General features: G+C 45.9%; 1 protein-coding gene across 4 annotated transcripts in view; it reads right to left on the bottom strand.

Annotated features, from left to right (window-relative positions):
* The window catches only part of CCDC57 (coiled-coil domain containing 57), a 119,607-nt gene that overhangs the window by 10,172 nt on the left and 86,070 nt on the right, over positions 1–23,365 (bottom strand). For all 4 annotated transcript variants that reach the window (XM_078776479.1, XM_078776483.1, XM_078776491.1 and 1 more), the window contains 5 exons: positions 22,632–22,779; positions 19,962–20,068; positions 11,900–12,179; positions 3,466–3,527; positions 3,190–3,307 (listed from right to left, as the gene is read on the bottom strand). In XM_078776479.1, coding sequence (XP_078632605.1) covers positions 3,190–3,307; positions 3,466–3,527; positions 11,900–12,179; positions 19,962–20,068; positions 22,632–22,779 — 715 coding nt within the window. The remainder of the gene's footprint in view (positions 1–3,189; positions 3,308–3,465; positions 3,528–11,899; positions 12,180–19,961; positions 20,069–22,631; positions 22,780–23,365) is intronic.

The raw sequence follows: 23,365 nt of genomic DNA, 5'->3' as shown, positions 1-23,365 counted from the left end.
CCAGAGTCCACGAGCTGCGACCGCCTTTCCTCATGATCATCGAAAACCCAAAGTTAGGGATCGAAAATGCCGACTGCACGCGATCAATTTCCTGACACAAGATGACAAAATGCGACTGCACAGCGCCAATGTTCCAATGCAAGAGGCAATAAGCGACCGTTCGCTATGAGATCAAGCATGAGAAGAAGAAAATGTCGGCACATGACTATTCACCACCAGATCCAGAACCCGAGAGAGAAAAATGTCTGCCGCTCTCAATGAATGTCCCTCGCTCTAGAGCACACCCTATATGTCCTCGTTCTTTAAGAATGTCCCTCGCTCCGTAGCACCCCAACACAAGAGAGAAAGCCACGAGGAACGCGAGAGAAGAAGAGACAAAATGTCGGGACACGACTGTTCATGATGAATCTCCCTTGCGCAAGAGGGGAAAATGTCGGCCGGGCGTTCCTTTATAGTCAAGGCTCTGACGTCATCTCACGACGTCTCTGTGTCCGCTCCTATCAGCGAGTCCCATCTTAGCAGTCTTTTTGCCAATCAAATCCCGGACCAATCACTGCTCTTCGGGACATGGCTTCACGGACCTTTTGTGCCTCTGTACTCACCAGGTCGATGTTATCCACGGTAGTGCTCAATGTCCTGTTGCCGGTTGGTTTTTATTTAGTGTGGTTAATGGACGATTTCTTACTATTTGTGTGTGCTGCGTGTCATAAGGAACAGAGGAAAAAAATAACAGAGGCCATAACATACAGGGGATTAATTTACCCATAATCCCTAGCTAATTAACAAACCCCACCCCTCTCATGGGGACAAAGATACACTAACATGACATCCGGTCTAAACAAATTTCCTACTTATCATACATCGAGGTGTCTTCTTCTTCACGACAGTCAGAGCACACAACCTATTCAATTCTACCTGGACCAAGGTAATCATTGTCTACCCCCTACAAACGTAACAATACATAACCTCTGTCGACCTTTGGTGGCAGAAGCAACCAGTAAGAATCTGGCTCCCCTTTTTATGAAATATTTAATAGGGTTGGGCAAGGGAGCTGCAAGTTAGATAGTCATATTAAACAAAGAAAGATTAACAACACAATTGAACAAATACCAATAATGATTAACATGGCCTCCCTTTGTGTAAAAGAGGTTCCCTCACTCAATACAGAGTATGAGAGTTGAATGAGAATGAGAACTTTCCACTTTTCAGCTGCTAGGTTCTCCAAATGAACAACTGAGATTTGTAAATCTTATCACATTACATATCTCACCGATGAATATAACAGTAGGACATGCTTGCAGATTGCAAGCTATTGTGGTCATTATTTTTGAAGATTTTCAACACTTTCACACCCTCATTTTGCTCCCATGTACAAATTAAAAAATTCACATCAAATTTTATCCATATTGGTTAATATTTGGGGGTTGCTCAATAAAGTTCAAGTTTTACCTTGTGCCTCACATTATCTCTGCATATCTATCTATCTATACATATAATACATATCATTGTGTGTCAGTCAGTGTGTGTGTATTGTGTGTCAGTCAGTGTGTGTGTGTGTGTGTGTGTGTGTGTGTGTGTGTGTGTATGTGTGTGTGTGTTTACTCCACAATTCCAACACCCTGAAACCTAGCGGCCCGAAACTTTGCATGCATACTAAGGGAAATCCAACGTAGTGCATTAATTAAAATTGGGTATTTGGGTAAATTAAAAAACTCCTTTTGAAGATAAGTTAATGGCTTACCTACATGAAAGGCTTATCCTTGGGAAGCCCAACTTCACCTCACAGGGGTCTTAGCCACCATTTTGATTCAGCCTAGTCAAAAAGCCTTGCCTTGGATACACGATCCACTCTCATGGACTAATTAAAGTATATAATCGAAATAAGATTTTGGATTTAAGGATCGGATCTCGTGGACTAAATAAGTATCAAACTCTGTAGTGAAATCTGCTAGTGTTAAGAAATTACCGATTCTTTTAATGAAGTATATAAGGGTATTTATTTAACACTATAACTACCAGCTTCACCCACCTACCTAATAGCTCAAAAATCTCTTTGTCCTTGAGCCCTGGCCGTCGTGACATGTTTACTGTATAGCGTGAATACAGTACACTGTCTAAATCAAATGAATGAACGAACGCAAATTTTGGAAATTTTACATGTACTTCCTGCTTAGCAGATCCGGCACACAGAGATGAAATCTCATCGAAACATGTATTGATAATGACATCTCAAATTACAATTCATCAATGCTGAACCCATGTGTTTTATGCAATACATTTCCTTAGCGGTCAAATTGACCGCAGTGGCGGTTTTAGGTAAAATAGCCTATAACTCAAATGTGGTTGAGGTCAGGAGGTCAATATTTTGTATGAATATTCAACACTCAGAATCAAGAAAAGTCAAGGAAAATCAAAACTGTGAACAAAAAAAATTACACTCATATTCAGCTATCAAACATGTGATTGCGGTCAAATTGACCGCTCCGGGGGTTCTAGTGTTAAGGAAGCTATACTCCCACCTTTTCCATATTCAGCAAAGCGAAGGGGTGGGATTTTCTAGCGCGTTTGTGACCTTACTCCTCTGAGATCCCAGGGCTAATCATGATGAAACTTAATAGGATCACATTAAAGTAATTATCTCACAATTCATATCTCGAGCCACTGCCTAGCCCTAGCGCTATCTCTGAGGTAGGTCCATATATACAATGCTTAATAAAAAGCCCAATTTTTGGAGATTTCAGTCCAGATAGCTATACAATTGGTGAGATGGTGAGCTCCGATTGTCAAACATGGTACCAGACATGAAAAACTAGAACAGCACACTTCGACGTCAACCAATATGCCTCCACCCACATTATTAAATAATTATGACCAATTGGCGTAATGAGTGAGGTCAAAAATCTGGCCACAATCATGCCAATTTTTATTGAAATCCCTTCAGCTGTTCTCAAGTATCACATTTTTACCTGAGATGACCCTGACCTTTGACGCAAAAGAAAAGAATGCTTTGCAGAAAGTAAAGAAACAAAAATGGATTACATTTGAGAGAAAATGGTGGAAGGTTGTTCCATAATATTAAAGCAAAGTAACACGTCCCAAAGGCAGGTGCAGCTTTGCATCCTCGGATCCACCTAAAAGTTATCCTCAGAGCGACAGGTGGTATGACCAAAGAAAGTAAACTCGACAAACCATTGATAGAGCTGATTGTAGTCTCCAGCAGCCCCCAAACTTCACACAAAGAACTCCCACCTCCATCGGAGGAGAGCAGAGCTGAAGGGGGACTTGGGACATGTTTGGAACAAGTGGGCTGGGAAAGAGGGAAGGAAGAGGAAATGTTCAAGGCAAAATATTCAGGTGGATAGAGTTTGATGTTAGCTACACCTACAAAGTGCGACCTTGAGAAGTTCTGCTAGCAACAGGACATTGCAGCAATAATTACAGCTGCTCAAGAACCAAGGAATGTACCTGCATTAGTTGTTGAGATGGCATACTGAAGTCAGGTTCTGCATTTTCATCCTCGTCGGAGTCTGACAGAGGGAATTAGCATGTAAACCATTAACTATGATGGATAAAAAATAACAAAAAACACGAATGCAGAAGGACAATTATTGGTGTCACACAGAGCTGCCAATATTCCTCTTAAAGTTTTGACCTATACAGTATTTTCACACAAATAACCTGCCAAGTGCTCTTGGAAATTTTCAGGCACGTATAATCCGCACACTGGTATACCCCGCAAGCCATGGGTGTGTTCAGTTACCAAGTTTGTTGTAGAGCACTCGCCGAGTGGCTTAAGCAATCAAGCAAGCACTCCATTTGAAACTTTTGAAAAGGAATGCCTAGCTTGGCAAGTGCTACCTAACTGTTTAGTAACTGAACACCTTGAGGCCTTGACACCTACCCTTAAATATTTGTAGTTTTCCAAAAACTTTCGATTGTAGCGGGTAATTTCAGCAGCTTTGGGATTTGATCGATTCTACGATTACCTGCAATCCTTTCACTTTGATGTTATTTTAGAAAACACTCACTGCCAGTTTGGAGGTATGTAGGCATGCACGGCAAGGATGCCAACAACAGGAAGTTAATTTAATTCACTGAAATCGATTCACGAGTAATCTGCATTTAGACACCAAGGTGCCTAGCATTTAGACACCAAAGCCTCGTCCTGGAGGCGGGGTTGCTATCTTTATCAAAAACTCTCTTCCTCACTCGCCCTGCACTGCACTCTCTCCACCTCACCCCCAGGAATACCTCTGGCTACGGCTTCCCCTTCGCTCCCACCTCTTGTTCATATGTGTGTTGTACCGTCCACCAAACAGTGATGACTCCATCTACATCTCGCTGTCTGATGATATGGACCAACTTCTATCTACTCATCCCAACTCTCTCTTCCTCATATGTGGTGATTTCAACTGTCATCATGCCAGTTGGCTGGGTGTGGGTACCTCTCTCACCAGCCATGGCTCCTCAGCAAAGGACTTCTGCGACTCACTGGGACTGACACAATCTGTCAATTTCCCGACCCGGATCTCAGTCAACGGAACATCTTCTCTTCTGGACTTGGTTATGACTAACTTCCCTGAAAATGTCTGCTGCTCTTCTTCTGCTCCGATCGGATCATCTGATCATGTCCTTGTTAAAGTGGACATCTCTCTGACCATCCTCAGGGAGCCTGCTCAGCATCGACGAGTCTGGCATTTCACTCAGGCCAACTGGCACGGTCTTCAAGCAGCCATCAATCATCTGGACTGGTCTCCCATCTCTACCACCTCTGACATCAACTCATCCTGAGAATTCTTCCAAAGTAAATTGCTCTCTCTCATGCACAGATTTATCCCATCTCGTCTTCAGTTGTCATACCCCTCCTCCCGTCCATGGTACACGGAATCTTGTGGTGAGGCTGTTGCCCAGAAACAACTTGCCTTCGTCTCCTGGAAAGCAAATCCAACGGAAGGAAATCTCATTTCCTTTCACAAAGCCCGAAACAAGTGTGTGTCCACCCTCAGGAGAGCCAGGAAACAATATCTCTCCGTTCTCAAGACCGAACTCTCTTATCTGTCTCCCTCTTCCAAATCCTGGTGGCGTCTGGTCAAATCCGTTTCTGGTGTTTGTTCCCCCTCCATCCCCTCCCTTACCTCAAACGGCTACACAGCTGACTCCGCACGTGAAAAAGCTGAATGCCTCAACTCTGTGTTTGCCTCTAAATCTTGTGTCCCAAACCCATCCCTCTCTGTACCCACCATACCCAGTCGTACCCTGCTGCTCCTGGACTCCGTGTCCTTTCCTCCTGACAAGGTGGAAAAGTTTCTGTCAACCCTCGACTCTGATTCTGCAACTGGACCCGACGGCATCAGCCCACGGGTCCTAAAATCCTGCTCTGCTGCTCTATCTCACCCTCTCTCTGTTCTCTTCACCCTCTCTTTTGCTCAAGGTCAACTGCCATCTGCTTGGAAATCAGCCAACATCACCGCTTTGCACAAAAAAGGTGCAAAAACAGATCCTAGCAACTACAGACCAATCAGCCTTCTCCCAATTATCAGCAAAGTCATGGAATCCATCATTGCTTCTGATATGAAATCTTTCCTCTTCTCCAATGGCTTGATCTCTGATCATCAATTTGGTTTCAGACCAGGTCACTCTACTCTGGACATGCTGCTTCTGCTGTCTCAACAATGGATGGAGGTCCTCAATGCCAAACAGGAAATTAGAGCTGTCTCCCTCGACATATCACGTGCCTTCGACACGGTCTGGCACCCCGCTCTGCTGACCAAACTCTCCTCCTTTGGTATCCATGGAAATCTCCACGCATGGCTGGCGGACTTCCTCTCTAGTCGTCGTCAACGTGTGGCCCTGAATGGGTTTCTCTCATCTCCTCTTCCTGTTCAGGCTGGAGTTCCCCAAGGCAGTGTTCTGGGCCCCGTGCTTTTTCTGGTCTTCATCAATGATCTCTCTGACTCTCTCGAAAATCCTCTCTATCTCTTTGCTGATGACTCCACTCTCTGCCGCTCCATTCCTCTTCCCTCAGATCGGCAGTCTGCTGCCTCCTCACTCTCTGAAGACCTGGACAAAATCACAGACTGGTCAAACAAGTGGAACATGTCTTTCAATCCTGACAAATCTCACACTCTTACTATGTCTCTCCGAAAAGATCGACTGGACAACCCTCCCATCTACTTTCTCAACAATCCTCTCCAAGAAGTTCTGTCGCTCAAGATTTTGGGTCTCACTATCTGCCATGATCTTTCTTGGGAAAACCACATTTCCAAGCTGGCCTCCAAAGCCAGTCGCCGACTGGGCATCCTCCGTCGTGCGAAGTCCTTCCTCGGCACACCTGAGCTCCTCACCACATACAAGGCTTTCATCCGCAGCTCAATGGAATACTGTTCTCCCCTATGGGCCGGTGCTCCTGCCTCACACCTAGCTCGGCTTCACGCTGTTGAAACCAAAGCTTTCAGAATTATTGGAATCTCCCGCGATGAAGCTATCTCTGAGGGCCTTTCACTCACTCACCGCAGGCAGGTAGGTGGTCTTTCTGTCTTCTACCGACTCCTCTCCGGCCTTGCACCCCCAGCTCTCTCTGTGCTCTGTTCCCCAAATATTCCTACAGGTCGCACAAGATCTGCCAGCAACCCTCTGATGGTTAAACTGCCGAAATCTCGGCTCTCCGCTCACCTTCACTCTTTCATTCCTCTTTTCTCCCGCCTCTGGAACAAACTCCCTCACTCCCTTCAATCCCACTCCTCCCTCCAGGTCTTTAAAACAGCTGTTCACCACCATCTCTTATCTTCCCCCATCCAAAACCTTGATCTTTTCTACCCCCGCTAATTCACCCCAGATCCACCTTGTTTGAAATTCCAACTTCTTTCCTGGAAGTCCTGGCAGTGTCCATATGTTTTATACCTCTCCCACTGCCCCCTTCCCACGCCCCCCCCCCCCAAAGCCCTCGCCCTCTCTCAGATCTCTCGATGTCTCCATGTCTCTCGGTCCCTGCTCTCAAATGTTGTGTTTGTGTCCTTCCCCCTCTCTCCCCATCTTGTCTACCGCTCCCTATGTTATATGTTTTATGTGTCGGTTTGTCTTTCTGTGTGATTAATGTTCGCTCTTTCACGACCCTCGATCTTGTATACAAAAAAAAAAAAAAAAAAAAAAAAAAAAAAGAAAAGAAAGGAAACGTGAAACCAAAAAAAGGGGCACTCGAACATGACACAATATTTTGAATTCAGGACAATTTTGCGGTCTTCAATTTTCATGGATGACGTACAACTCTACATTAGCAAAGTTTTATGCACAAAATGCACAGTTTGCAGGCCTGTCGCAGAATGATACTGAAACATCATATTGTGGCGGACACAAAAGCCCACTGGCGTGGTGACATCATTCCGCGCACCAAGTGGGCGGTGGCCACGCACCAGGGGTAGGCGTGGCCTCATGATATACACCGGGCGCCCAGCCCGGGACAGTACAGTGTTACAGTGTAGTCTTACAATAAAGACGTTTATATGTTACCGCTTGTCCGCTTCCTCCTTGCTCACAAGCAGCGCGCGTAACGCCGCGCTTTACTGGTGACCCTCGACGTTGGATCTGCTGGAGCGATCCTTCCACACGCGACGCCATCGCCATGGCCGACTTCGTCAAACTTCCGGAATTTTGGGAGGCTCAGGCCGAAGTCTGGTTCGTCCAGGCCGAAGCCCAATTTCAGCTTCGGCGCCTCACCGGCGATGACACGCGCTATTGCCACGTCGTCGCCTCCCTCGGGCCCGGCACGGCCGCTCGAGTTGTGTCCGTCCTTCGCCACCCACCGAACGGCCACAAGTACGAGGCACTCAAGCGGCTACTCCTAGCCACGTTCGGCCTTACGGACGACGCACGGGCCGACCGCCTCCTGGATCTCCCCGAGCTCGGTGAGACGCGCCCGTCGGTCCGAATGGACCATATGCTGTCACTGTTGGGCGACGAAGCCCCCGGTTCGCTATTCCGGGCGCTTTTCCGGCGCCAACTTCCAGCGCAGGTCCGCCTCGCGTTGGCCGGGACCGAGCTAACGGAACCCCGAGCATTGGCGGCCGAGGCGGACAGGTACTTCGCCGCTTCGGACATGCGGGCGAGCGTCGGCGTGGCCGTCACGGCCCTCGACGCTGATGTTCAGCAGCATGTTCCACAGCATCAGCTTCTACAGCACGCTGATGTTCAGCAGCATGCTGATACGCACCTCGTGAACGCCGCCACGCCCCGCCCACCGCCGCGGCGAAAACCGCCACCGCGGGGAAACCCGCCAACTCCACCGGCCTGGCGGAGCCAGCCGCGCTCCTCCAGCTCCACCTCCTGGTGCTGGTTCCACGCCAAGTTCGGCCACGAAGCTCGGCGGTGTCATCCGCCGTGCTCCTTCAACGGGTCGGGAAACGCCCGGGCCGGCGCTCAATAGTGGCGATGAGCGCCGGCCATTCGAACAGCCTGCTGTTCATAACGGACACCTTCTCCAGGCGCCGTTACCTGTGCGACACGGGAGCGCAGGTGAGTGTCATTCCCGCCGGCACGTCAGACAAGCACGCCGCGGGTGGGGGCCCCGCGCTGCTTGCCGCGAACGGGACGCCCATCCGTACGTACGGAAAACGCTGCCTCTCTCTGCGGTTTGGAGGGCAGGTTTTCCGATGGACGTTCGTCACCGCCGACGTGCCCATGGCACTGCTTGGCGCGGACTTCCTGTGCGCTAATGGGCTCCTGGTCGACGTCAAGCGCAGACGGCTTGTCCAGGCCGAGACGTTCAGCTCGCTCGCTTGTGCGTTGCCCAGCTCAACGAGCGGCTTGCCAAGCGGCTTGCCGAACGATTCGGTTCCGGCCACGTTGGTCTGTACGCTTCCGGCAGCGGACGCATTCACCCGCCTCCTCGCCGGCTTCCCGGCCCTCACGCGGCCCACCTTCTCGGCGGGGGCCGTCAAGCACGGGGTGGCCCATCACATCCCCACCGTCGGGCCACCGGTCTACGCCCGGGCACGCCGCCTCGAGCCGACGAAGCTGGCGGTGGCAAAAGCGGAGTTCGCTACCCTGGAGCGACTCGGCATCGTTCGGCGCTCAGAGAGCGCTTGGGCGTCGCCGCTGCACATCGTGCCGAAGCCCGGCGGGGGATGGCGACCGTGCGGGGACTATCGCCGTCTCAATGACGCCACGACTCCCGACCGCTACCCCGTCCCCCACATTCAGGACTTTTCCGCCCGTTTGGCGGGCAGGTCCTTCTTCTCGAAGGTGGACCTCATACGCGGCTACCATCAGGTCCCCGTCAGGCCGGAGGACGTCCCGAAGACGGCGGTCATCACGCCATTCGGACTCTTCGAGTTCTTGCGCATGCCCTTCGGTCTGAAGAATGCGGCTCAGGCGTTCCAGCGACTGATGGACAGCGTCCTGCGCGACTTGGATTTTGTCTACGTTTACCTGGACGATATCCTCGTCGCCAGCGCGTCCCGCGAAGAGCACCTACGCCACCTCCGCACGCTCTTCGAACGCCTGGGCCAGCATGGCCTAATTGTGAACCCCGCAAAGTGCCGGTTCGGCGCCGCCACAATCGATTTTCTGGGGCACCGTGTCACCAGGCACGGAGCCGTCCCCCTACCGGCCAAGGTGGAGGCGGTGAAGGGGTTTCCGCGCCCCCGCACGATCAGAGGGCTGCAGGAGTTCCTGGGCATGGTGAACTTTTACCATCGGTTCCTGCCCCGTATCGCCCAGCTCCTGCGCCCCCTGCACGAAGCTCTCCGAGGTAAGCCGGGCAAAGGCGACGTTACCTGGACCGAGCAGATGGACACGGCGTTCACGGGCGCGAAGCTCGCCTTGGCTAACGCCACCATGCTCGCGCACCCGGCGCCCGATGCACCGATCGCCCTCACCACCGATGCCTCGGACTACGCGGTGGGCGCAGTGCATGAGCAATGGGTGCGTGGAGCTTGGCAACCGCTGGCGTTCTTTAGCCGGCAGCTTCGCCCGCCCGAACGCCATTACAGTACCTTCGACCGCGAGTTGCTCGGACTTCACTTGGCGGTCAGGCACTTCCGCCATCTGCTCGAGGGCCGGGCGTTCACTGCCTTCGTCGACCACAAGCCGCTGATCTTTGCGATGGGCAAAGTCACCGAGCCGTGGTCGGCCCGGCAGCAGCGTCACCTCTCGGCCGTGTCCGAGTACACGACGGACATCCAGCACGTCGCGGGGAAGGACAACCCGGTGGCGGATTGCCTTTCCCGGGCCGTCGCCCACGCAGTCCACCTCGGCATCGACTATGCCCGGATGGCAGCGGACCAGGCCGCTGACCCCGACGTCCAGGCCTTGCGGACCGCCGTCACGGGCCTCCGCATCACCGAGGTGCCGTTTGACGGCGCGGGCGCGGCCCTCTTGTGCGACGTCTCCCTCGGGCGCCCTCGCCCCATCGTGCCCGCGGGCTGGCAGCGCCAGGTGTTTGACGCCATCCACGGCCTGTCCCACCCGGGCGCGAGGGCCTCCCAAAGGCTGATCGCCGACAAGTTCGTCTGGCATGGCCTCCGGAAGGCCGTCCGCGGCTGGGCCAGGACGTGCCTCGCGTGCCAGCGCGCCAAGGTGCACCGGCACACCCAGGCCCCGTTGGCCCCGTTCACGGTGCCGGAACGCCGGTTTGACCACGTCCACGTGGACCTGGTGGGACCTCTGCCCCCCTCGCGGGGTTTCACCTACGTCCTCACCATGGTGGACCGCACCACCCGGTGGCCGGAGGCCGTGCCCTTGGCGTCGACAACGGCGGCCGATGTCGCGCAGGCTTTCATCGCCACCTGGGTCGCCCGGTTCGGCGCCCCCTCAGACATCTCATCCGACCGCGGCCCCCAGTTCACCTCTGAGCTCTGGGGGGCGGTTGCGCAGGGGCTCGGGGTCCGGCTGCACCGAACCACGGCCTACCATCCCCAGGCTAACGGCCTGTGTGAGCGATTTCACCGCTCATTGAAGGCCGCGCTCCGGGCCACCCTCCGCGACGGCGGCTGGGTCGACAGGCTCCCCTGGGTCCTGCTGGGCCTCCGGACGGCGCCCAAGGAGGACCTGCGCGCATCCGCGGCGGAATTGGTCTTCGGGCAACCGCTGCGGGTGCCGGGCGAGTTCCTCCCCGACTCCACGGCACCATGGTCCGCGGCACAGCAGCGCTCCGCTCTACAAGAGACCGCCCAGAGGTTCGCCCCGGTGCCAACGGCATGCCACGGGCACCCACCGACGCACGTCGCCCCGGAGCTTCGCACGGCGGAGTACGTCTTCGTCCGCCACGATGCCCATCGGACACCACTGCGGCCCCCGTACGACGGGCCTTTCCGCGTGCTGGAGACCGGGGCGAAGCACTTCACCCTGGACATCGGCGGTACTCCTGACCGCGTTTCGGTAGACCGCCTCAAGCCGGCCCACCTCGATGTGGACCATCCACCGCCAGTGGCCCGACCCCCACGTCGGGGCCGCCCTCCTGCGGGCGGACCCCCGGCACCGCCCAGCCCCGCCGCCACGCCGCCCCCCGGTCCTGCACCCATCCCAGGGGCAGCCAGGGGCATCCCACCTGGCATCCCTGCACCCCGGACGCCGCCGATCGCCAGGGGGCGCTTCGGCCGGGTCATTCGTCTGCCCCGCAAACTGGCCCTCCAGGTGCGCGGGAATTCTGGGGGGGCGCGTGTGGCGGACACAAAAGCCCACTGGCGTGGTGACATCATTCCGCGCACCAAGTGGGCGGTGGCCACGCACCAGGGGTAGGCGTGGCCTCATGATATACACCGGGCGCCCAGCCCGGGACAGTACAGTGTTACAGTGTAGTCTTACAATAAAGACGTTTATATGTTACCGCTTGTCCGCTTCCTCCTTGCTCACAAGCAGCGCGCGTAACGCCGCGCTTTAATATCTTCCTTTGTTAATGTCATACCCATAATGCCGTGCTGTGCCAGGTGGGCCCGCAGGCGATTTCCAGCATTGATGAGCCTCATTTGCTCAGACATCAGCCCCTCTATCTTCCTTGAAGCACCACATAACAGCCCTTGTAAACGATGCACTTCCTTGGCCCCATCTCGGTCCACAACTGCAACAGGTTCTTCAGACCTATTCATTGGCCCGAGTGGAAGTCGGTGCATATGAGAACTGGGTAATGCAGTGTTATGGGTGCTACGAGTACTTGGGAGACTTGGTAGGATTTCTAAATGTGTAGCCTAAGGAGAGCGTGAGAAAGAGAAAAAGAAAAAACAACAACATGGCAATAAAGTATCCTCAAAACATTCACAGATATCATTTTTTGTTGCATATTCAAATCCCCATTGGTACTCCACCATTGCAACATAATAATTTATCATATAGGTTGACTCTTTCTTACATGATTTTTACTTCTTTCTTACTTTTCTTTCTTTTCTTTCTTACTTATTTTTTTGCTTTTTCGTTTTCCTGACATACATTTTGTCACCTATAATTGAACAAGGTGGTGACGTAGACCTGCCTATCCCATTCATACTGCAGGTATTCTGTCTTTGTTCCAAGTCAGGTTGCAAAGAGGCATGAAGGGAGGCTATTTCTACCAATTTCTATTTTTATACCTCTGCCGACAAAGTCGCCGGTGGCATTATGTTTTCGGGTTGTCCGTCTGGCTGTCCTTGAGAACGGCTGAAAGGTTCTAAGCCAAACTTGATACAGGTATGTATAATGCTGTATAGATGAACCGATTCGATGTTAAGGTCACGAGGTAAAAGGTCATGTTAGGTAAAAATCCTGTTACCACCGATAAATTTGTGAACCAACAACAAGAACATGCATTTTAAGGCCATTTTCCCTGCTAGAGCGAGCTAATTTGTGAACCATTGATGGGATTTTGACCAAAGTTGGTACATGTATGTATTATGATGCAAAACCACCTTTTAGAGGCCATTTTTCCCCGCAAGCGGGGGTTGGCCTTTTTCGGGGACCGTGGTTGTTGTTGTTTTTCGGTCCCCTTTTTGAAGCAATGTTTTACGGCCGGATGCCCTTCCTGACGCCAACCCTTTTTGCCGAATTATGATGATGCCGAATTATGAATTATGATGATATTATGATGCAAAGATGAAACAATTTGATTTTGGGGCCAAGAAGTCAAAGGTCAGAGTCTGTAATAGGTTTTTTTATCGCTACAAGTTAAGAATGGCTGAAGGGAACCAAGTCAAACGTGGTACAAGTATGTATAATGATGTAAAGATAAACTGTTTAGATTATGGGGTCAAGAGGTCAAATGTCAATGGTCCTGTGAGGTAAAAAATTATGTTACTGTGCTAACCTGTGAACCAGTGATGGGATTTTGACCAAACTTGGTATCAGTATATATTATGACAAAAAGATGAACCGATTAGATTTCGGCATCAAAGGTCAGAGGTCATATAAGGTGAAAATGTGATTCTGTACTTGGAAACAGCTGAAGGTATTTAAATCAAACTTGTTACAAGTATGAACAATTATGGAATAATGTGGGCGGGGGCATATCAGACCAAATTGCGACGTCGAAGAGTGCCGTTCTCGTTTTTTCCTGCAGCAAGGAGGCGGACAACACTGGTAAACCAATATCTATTCAACAACTCTTAAAGTGCATTAATTTTCCAATGAAAGCTGGGATCCAATATATTTCCTTTGTGAGAAACTCTTTCAAGGCATGGTAGAGACTACCAAAATCAGTATTTTATGTGTGCTCTCGCACTGATCACTCCCTCTCAAAATGCAGTGTAATAGCATAATAGGAGATGAGACAAATGCTTCCTTGAAAATTTTGCTTCAAAAGCTTGGTTTTGCAACTTTCAAGCCATTCCTTAATGTCCCCAAACTTCTTTCCCCTCACTCACAGCTGTGTAATAAGTGAGCTTCCTACAAAAAAATATAAATATATATATTTTTAAACCTTTTGAGCTGTCCTCCACATCTACACTCCTGACCCCAATCTTTAAAATATGCATAATCTCACGATAGCAAAAATATGTAAATGACAACCAATTGGAAATTTTATCAAAGAAAACGACGATGAAAGGCTGGTGTTTCGACCCGAGCAAAGTTCAACTAGGACTCAGAAGGCATGTTTGTTTATATTGCTCTAACTGGCCGAGTGGAACCAGGTAGAATGAGTTGATGAGAAAGCCACATGTAGATTGACAATAACCAACATGTATGATACTATAAGTATTTACTGCATATACCCATGTATATGGCTCACATGTATATGGCCATGTATATGGCCCATGTATATGGCCCCCCCAGAAAGTGAGGGCAAAATTTCGGTATGCGTCATATTTGCAGGTACAGGTTTGGGGATGCACATTAAGTCTGCTTGCGTCCTTTGCAGATATGCCCTTTGCTTTATGTAACACATGGACATCGTAATCACGATTAATTTAACGGTGCCACATCCCACGGCTCTGCCTTCTACATTTTTCCATCTGACATTTACAATAATATTTTCAATTTATTATTCCTTGCATTTCTGTATCACACCGAGGCAAAATGCACTGTCGAGGGGAGCTCCGAAGATTTGAGGAGCAGAGATTGGAGGGATTTCTTTTTAATGCTTATTTTTCCACCGATAACACAAAATAGAATTGAGGTTTTTTTGCAAATGGAAAAAGCACCTTTTTAAAATGGTAAATTACTGGCTGTAATCATGCCAATAGGACAATCCTGCACAACAGCCTTCGAGCTGCCTGCAGGTATCCTTACTATAATTCACGGACCGGTGTGTGTGTTTTCCAAGCTACTCCCCCTACAGTTCTGGCTTGATTACATCCAGATTTGCGACATAGCACGTCCCATTTAGTGCCTAGGGGTGTTTTTATCTTTGCCGGTGGTCTTGGGAGAGGGAAGGCCGGGGACGACGCAAATTGTCTGTCTAAATGTGTATCATGGAGCTCCACCTCAAGTTGGGAGAGAGTATTACAATTCCCCACCCTTTACAGTACAGTATTCCTGTCCCCACGTTTTTAGTGCAGCGAGGTGTTTTGCATTACACAGTGAGAAGTAAATTTGAATTACACGTTTGTATAAGGGAAAAAAACATAACCTCCCTGGCTGCTCCTGTAGGGTGCGGGTGCTTCTAGTGCAGACAAATTTGGCAACAGAGCAGCAGGTAGAAAGTTCGACATCGTTGATGTCTTCCTCATTCTCTTCTCTGTCCTTTGTTGTATTTCACTCATCTCATGCATGTACTTTGCAGAGACATAAGGTACATACCACATGGTATTCAAGTCGTCCTCTTTCTCTTCTCTCTCCCAATATGTTTCGTTACTATAGAGTTGTTGGGTGGATATGTTAGGTTGGCACTGTAAGATTTCTTATACCTCTCTATTTCAATACAGAAGAGATATGGAAATTAAGCATTAATTAATGGGTCAATAAATTTTCATGAATAATTTTTATCTTTTTTCTTTGGTAGAGATTTAAGCTGGGGACCTGTTTACTAACATTAGTTGGTGCAGGTTAAAGATCCCAAGGTGTCTTTTTAATTGTGTAGGTCTACCGATTAAAAGATCCAGAAGTTCACTTCTGAACAATGTCTACTGATTAAAATCACTGTCTACCGATTAAAAGATCCAGAAGTTCACTTCTGAACAATGTCTACTGATTAAAATCACTGTCTACCGATTGAAAGATACAGAAATTCACTTCTGAACAATGTCTACTGATTAAAATCACTGTCTACTGATTGAAAGATACAGAAATTCACTTCTGAACAATGTCTACTGATTAAAATCACTGTCTACTGATTGAAAGATACAGAAATTCACTTCTGAACAATGTCTACTGATTAAAATCACTGTCTACTGATTAAAATCACTGTCTACTGATTGAAAGATACAGAAATTCACTTCTGAACAATGTCTACTGATTAAAATCACTGTCTACTGATTAAAATCACTGTCTACTGATTGAAAGATACAGAAATTCACTTCTGAACAATGTCTACTGATTAAAATCACTGTCTACTGATTGAAAGATACAGAAATTCACTTCTGAACAATGTCTACTGATTAAAATCACTGTCTACTGATTGAAAGATACAGAAATTCACTTCTGAACAATGTCTACTGATTAAAATCACTGTCTACTGATTAAAATCACTGTCTACCGATTGAAAGATACAGAAATTCACTTCTGAACACTGTCTACTGATTAAAATCACTGTCTACTGATTGAAAGATACAGAAATTCACTTCTGAACACTGTCTACTGATTAAAATCACTGTCTACTGATTGAAAGATACAGAAATTCACTTCTGAACAATGTCTACTGATTAAAATCACTGTCTACCGATTAAAAGATCCAGAAGTTCACTTCTGAACACTGTCTACTGATTTAAATCACTGTCTACTGATTGAAAGATACAGAAATTCACTTCTGAACAATGTCTACTGATTAAAATCACTGTCTACCGATTAAAAGATCCAGAAGTTCACTTCTGAACAATGTCTACTGATTAAAATCACTGTCTACTGATTGAAAGATACAGAAATTCACTTCTGAACACTGTCTACTGATTAAAATCACTGTCTACTGATTAAAATCACTGTCTACCGATTGAAAGATACAGAAATTCACTTCTAAACACTGTCTACCGATTGAAAGATACAGAAATTCACTTCTGAACAATGTCTACTGATTAAAATCACTGTCTACCGATTAAAAGATCCAGAAGTTCACTTCTGAACAATGTCTACTGATTAAAATCACTGTCTACCGATTAAAAGATACAGAAATTCACTTCTGAACAATGTCTACTGATTAAAATCACTGTCTACTGATTAAAAGATCCAGAAGTTCACTTCTGAGCAATGTCTACTGATTAAAATCACTGTCTACTGATTAAAAGATACAGAAATTCACTTCTGAACAATGTCTACTGATTAAAATCACTGTCTACTGATTAAAAGATACAGAAATTCACTTCTGAACACTGTCTACTGATTAAAATCACTGTCTACTGATTGAAAGATACAGAAATTCACTTCTGAACACTGTCTACTGATTAAAATCACTGTCTACTGATTAAAATCACTGTCTACCGATTGAAAGATACAGAAATTCACTTCTGAACACTGTCTACCGATTGAAAGATACAGAAATTCACTTCTGAACAATGTCTACTGATTAAAATCACTGTCTACCGATTAAAAGATCCAGAAGTTCACTTCTGAACAATGTCTACTGATTAAAATCACTGTCTACCGATTAAAAGATACAGAAATTCACTTCTGAACAATGTCTACTGATTAAAATCACTGTCTACTGATTAAAAGATCCAGAAGTTCACTTCTGAGCAATGTCTACTGATTAAAATCACTGTCTACTGATTAAAAGATACAGAAATTCACTTCTGAACAATGTCTACTGATTAAAATCACTGTCTACCGATTAAAAGATCCAGAAGTTCACTTCTGAACAATGTCTACTGATTTAAATCACTGTCTACTGATTGAAAGATCCAGAAGTTCACTTCTGAACAATGTCTACTGATTTAAATCACTGTCTACTGATTAAAGCATACAGAAATTCACTTCTGAACAATGTCTACTGATTAAAATCACTGTCTACCGATTAAAAGATCCAGAAATTCACTTCTGAACAATGTCTACTGATTAAAATCACTGTCTACCGATTAAAAGATCCAGAAGTTCACTTCTGAACACTGTCTACTGATTAAAATCACTGTCTACTGACTAAAAGATACAGAAATTCACTTCTGAACAATGTCTACTGATTTAAATCACTGTCTACTGATTGAAAGATCCAGAAGTTCACTTCTGAACAATGTCTACTGATTTAAATCACTGTCTACTGATTAAAGCATACAGAAATTCACTTCTGAACAATGTCTACTGATTAAAATCACTGTCTACCGATTAAAAGATCCAGAAATTCACTTCTGAACAATGTCTACTGATTAAAATCACTGTCTACCGATTAAAAGATCCAGAAGTTCACTTCTGAACAATGTCTACTGATTAAAATCACTGTCTACTGACTAAAAAAATACAGAAATTCACTTCTGAACAATGTCTACTGATTAAAATCACTGTCTACCGATTAAAAGATCCAGAAGTTCACTTCTGAACACTGTCTACTGATTAAAATCACTGTCTACTGATTAAAAGATACAAAAATTCACTTCGGAACAATGTCTACTGATTTAAATCACTGTCTACTGATTGAAAGATCCAGAAGTTCACTTCTGAACAATGTCTACTGATTTAAATCACTGTCTACTGATTAAAGCATACAGAAATTCACTTCTGAACAATGTCTACTGATTAAAATCACTGTCTACCGATTAAAAGATCCAGAAGTTCACTTCTGAACAATGTCTACTGATTAAAATCACTGTCTACCGATTAAAAGATCCAGAAGTTCACTTCTGAACAATGTCTACTGATTAAAATCACTGTCTACCGATTAAAAGATCCAGAAGTTCACTTCTGAACACTGTCTACTGATTAAAATCACTGTCTACTGATTAAAAGATACAAAAATTCACTTCGGAACAATGTCTACTGATTAAAATCACTGTCTACTGATTGAAAGATACAGAAATTCACTTCTGAACAATGTCTACTGATTAAAATCACTGTCTACCGATTAAAAGATCCAGAAGTTCACTTCTGAAGAATGTCTACTGATTGAAAGATACAGAAATTCACTTCTGAACAATGTCTACTGATTAAAATCACTGTCTACCGATTAAAAGATCCAGAAGTTCACTTCTGAAGAATGTCTACTGATTAAAATCACTGTCTACCGATTAAAAGATCCAGAAGTTCACTTCTGAACAATGTCTACTGATTAAAATCACTGTCTACCGATTAAAAGATCCAGAAGTTCACTTCTGAAGAATGTCTACTGATTAAAATCACTGTCTACCGATTAAAAGATCCAGAAGTTCACTTCTGAACACTGTCTACTGATTAAAATCACTGTCTACCGATTAAAAGATCCAGAAGTTCACTTCTGAACACTGTCTACTGATTAAAATCACTGTCTACCGATTAAAAGATCCAGAAGTTCACTTCTGAACACTGTCTACTGATTAAAATCACTGTCTACTGATTAAAAGATCCAGAAGTTCACTTCTTGGAATTGGAAATACCACCCTGCAAATTATCCCATTGTCTTCTGTAACAATACCTGGAAGAACTGGAGTCTCAGATTTTCTGGTCTCACTATCAAGTATGATCCATCATGAGTAGAATAGCATTTTCTAGCTGATAACCTGAGCCAGATTTTGGAATTTTGGTTCAATAGTGCAAGTAAAAAAAAAAAAAAAAAAAAAATTAATTGAAAACATTTCACCCCTCGCGTGTCATTACTGCACAAAATAGGATCAAACATTCTGAAAATGAATTAACCCCCTCATTTATAGATACAATCAAGTGACGTCGCAGATTAAGGGGCTTAAATGCTGTTGCTTTTTTGGTTTCCTGTAGCTATCTGAGACTTATGGTATAGTTTGTACATAAATCACATGAAGGACAAAAACATCAGCAAAGATCAATGCAATTTCATATGCAATATACGACAAGGACATTAGTATATATTGGACAAGCATATATGGTGTATGGGATTTGAACATGGGACCCCTGAATCATGTGCCATCAGTTCAAATGGGAACCCAAATAGGTGAACTCCTGCATAAAGAAGACGACCATTCCTTTTTGCATCTTCAGATGCATAGGGCTGCCAAAGCAGTTTCCTAGGCCAGTGGGCACAATCCTGGATGGGTCGCCACTTCGACGCAGGATACTCAAATGCCTCATTCATCCCAGTAAGCTGGTACTCATTTTGCCAACTTCGGAAGGATAACAGGCTGAGTCAACTCACTTGGTGTTAATTCAGTGGTGTGACAGGAGCTTGAACTCAGGACCCTGAGATCTCAAGCCAGCCAACTTAAGTGTAAAGCCAACAACAAGCTTTCCTACATAAAAGGCAACATGAAAAATCCTACCTGTTCAGCAAGGCGAGTCAGAACCTCAATGAGGCGATCTAACTGATGGTCTGGCCTAACTGCCGCATTCATCTCTCGATCCATTCTCAGGCACTTCTCATCAGCATCTGAAGATGGTAAAAAAAGAAAAAGGTGATAATAAAAGAGACTAATTGCATTAAAAAGTCAATCCATTTGGTACATTTAAGAAGGGACTTCTTTTTAAGTAAAGTGCATTTATGTAAAGCTCAATATTTTTGACTTGCTGTCACAAGGTTGCATCACATTGTGATGGTGATAAAGAATATAAAGAGTGCTGTGAAGTTTTTAGGTACAATCTTTTATATCATACTAAAATATGCAATTCGGTATCTGTCTGTCTGTCTGTCTGACCACGATACATTCGGTCGTTACTTATCCAATCTCAACAAAGCTTGACAGGAGGATCAAGCGTCACACAATGAAGGTTGTAGGGACTTCATCCCTCCCTCCCCCCCCCCCCCCCCCACCCCCCTTCCCCAAGGGGTTTTCCGTCTATGGGGAAATACATGTCAAGGTGTATATCCATGTTAAGACAGGTGATTGTGGCGTTTTTCCAAGGCCGCTTCTAATAACAAAAGTAACTAGAACGGCAATCAGTAGAGAGCATACCTCCACCAGGCTGAACAGTTTACGTTTTGTATCCCATGGATCTGGATCTGGAAATGACCCCAAATTGAATCGGCTTGTTCTTGTCACATAACCAACTCATTCACCTAGTTTTGTCATCAGTTGTCCACTACTTTTTGGAATATCATGCTATACAGACATACCTCTTATAACACTACCTCTTAGAACGCTGTTTCGCATTATACTCAATAAAATTGGGGGGAAAAAAATCGATCAAAAATACAGCAAAATCCATCAAGCATCAAAAATCCATCAAAATCCACCACAAATAGTGTACGTACGAAATAAATTCACTCTACTACCTAAGTCATCTTGTGAAGCTAATGACTCACCCACATTAGCGTTTAGCATCATAGCAAGCATCCCTTCACGTGTGTCGCTATCCGCCGATGCCATCGCTCATTAGTACAGTCCCGGAATCATGTCTGGGAAAACGGCCTGCGAGTGATAGTGCTGGAGATATTACCTGCACATCCAAGTTGATGAGAAAAAGCATCTTCCCAACAGTAGCTCCCACCCTCGTCTCCCACTGCTGCCTTGTTGGAGAAGCAAGAGCGAAGGCAGCGGGTGCAAATATGAAAAGCTTCGATAAAATTTACTGGTGAGTGTTCTTTATGGTAAAACTTGTTTTTTTGTGTTATTATGTTATGTTCTTATGATTATGTTATTTATATGAACAAAGTCTTTTTCAACTAATAAAACTCCATAATAACATCTGGAGATGAGCATTTTTTACCAATGCTCAACGTAGCAGATTAAAGCGCTCATGTGTCAGATATAACTCTCTCGGAACATACATGCTCATAGGCACCATTTTATAATTACCTCTTATAGCGCTATTTTCACATAACATTCACTCCTGTGGAACACATCCTGAGCATTATAAAAGGTATGCCTGTATATCGTTTTTGGCCCTATCACTTAATGGTGATGAATCTGCAAAATATACAAATTTTCTAATCTGTATCTGGATTCAAATCTTCACCAAAATTGAATCAATTCTTCCTTGTCACACACCCAACCTGTCCACAAAGTTTCGTCCGAATCCGTCCACAACCTTTTGAGGTATTGCGCTATACAGTATATCATTTTTAGCCCACTCCTTTTGAGGTTTTTCAAATGGGAATACAAATGCAAACGACATAGGATCAAATATTCTGAAAATGCATTAACGTGCTCATTTATAAATACAATCAAGTGACGTCACAGAATAAGGGGCTGTTTGAAGATTAAAGGGCTGAAAAAGCTTAATCTGCATCAACACTGTGAGTAGTATGGTGGATTAGGATTTGTTTGTACCTTGCTGCAGTCAATATACCATCGATTTTCAGCAATGAATGAGAACTGATACCTCAATTACTGAGGTACAAAAACAGAAAAGAAGGCATTGCTAATTCAGGTGTCGGTGCCCAGCGATTTTGGCCGAAACAACGCAGAAATCAAGAAAATGACCGAACACCAAGCCCTCAAAAATCAAGTGAAAAGATCCCGGAAGCTGAAGAACGCCAAAATTGTGCCAGTGATTATTGGAGCAATGGGAATGATAAAAATGAACTTTACAGAGATCGTAAAAACCAACCCTGCGAATATTACGACAAACGAACTGCAGTTGAAAGCTGTCCGAGGCTCGGTGACGACCCTGAAAAGAGCCCTCAAAAGAAAACTTTGAGAATAAAAAAACTTCACAAACATGTCCATGAATCATGATCCCTTGCTGAAACGGAGGTGGATACTTCGAGACCTGGGAGGAACTGGACCTAATTATGAATGAGGGAGTGAAAATAATTTGTGATTGACTGTTGTGCATGAGGAAAACCCACAGCAAAAGAGCAAAATCTTTGCAGTCTCAAGAAAAAACAAACAAAACAGTACAAAAGTTAGTCCTTTTTTGGACAATCGGGGAGGAAAAGACCAGTTTTCAATGTTACAAAACCCCAAATAATTCCTCAAAGACCCAAGTGCTCCATCACACTGCACCAAGGTCAGTGAACAGATACCACCCAGTTGTCCAATGAATCTTACTTGAGATCTGTGTTTGGTCAGCAATGGTCTGGGGGGAAGTTTTCTGACCCAGCTGCTTGTGTAACACTTCCATCTCCATGCGCATGGCAGTAATGACACCACGCAGAGCTGCATTCTGTTTTTGTAGAGATTCCAGCTCATTACCGGCCTGTTGCCATCGAGTAGAGCAAAAAGATAATGAAATAATGAGGTTGACAAATCGATGAGTAAAAAGAGAAAAGATAATCAATGGTTCTACCTTTTGATTTCATAGTACATAATTATTCATCTTGGCAGTGTTATGTATGAGTACGATATATTGTAAAACAAAACCGTTCATTGTTGTGCATGAATTTGAGAAGTTCCTCCACAATCAGCTTAGTGCCTCCCCACCAAAGCAAGTTCTTGGTCTTGTTCCTGACTGCCCACATCTATATGAGAAGGGCTGCCAGGATGGCTCAGAGGTACGAAAACTTGTGCCTAAGTTGTTTCGGCTGGGTTTGAATCTCAGCCGAGCTATAGACTTGTCATCCCAGTGTTTCACAGGCAGGGTGATTCATCACTGTTTGTGCCGTCCCTTGGATGGATGTTAAACTGAGCGTTCTGTCCGTGGTATTAGTTAGTGGATGTTAAAGGTGCCCTTCATGAAGAGCAGGCGAGCTATCTCCGGCACCATAAACCAATTCCAAATTTCTACCCTAACCTACGGAGGGCATTGCCTCAACAGCACCTGAAGCCAGGAATTCTATGAAAGA

This window comes from Myxine glutinosa, chromosome 1 (genome assembly GCF_964187855.1).
Source record: "Myxine glutinosa chromosome 1, kmMyxGlut1.1, whole genome shotgun sequence".
NCBI lineage: Eukaryota > Metazoa > Chordata > Myxini > Myxiniformes > Myxinidae > Myxine > Myxine glutinosa.
Note: the sequence above shows the minus strand (reverse complement) of the source record. Positions and strands in the feature narration are given on the sequence as shown.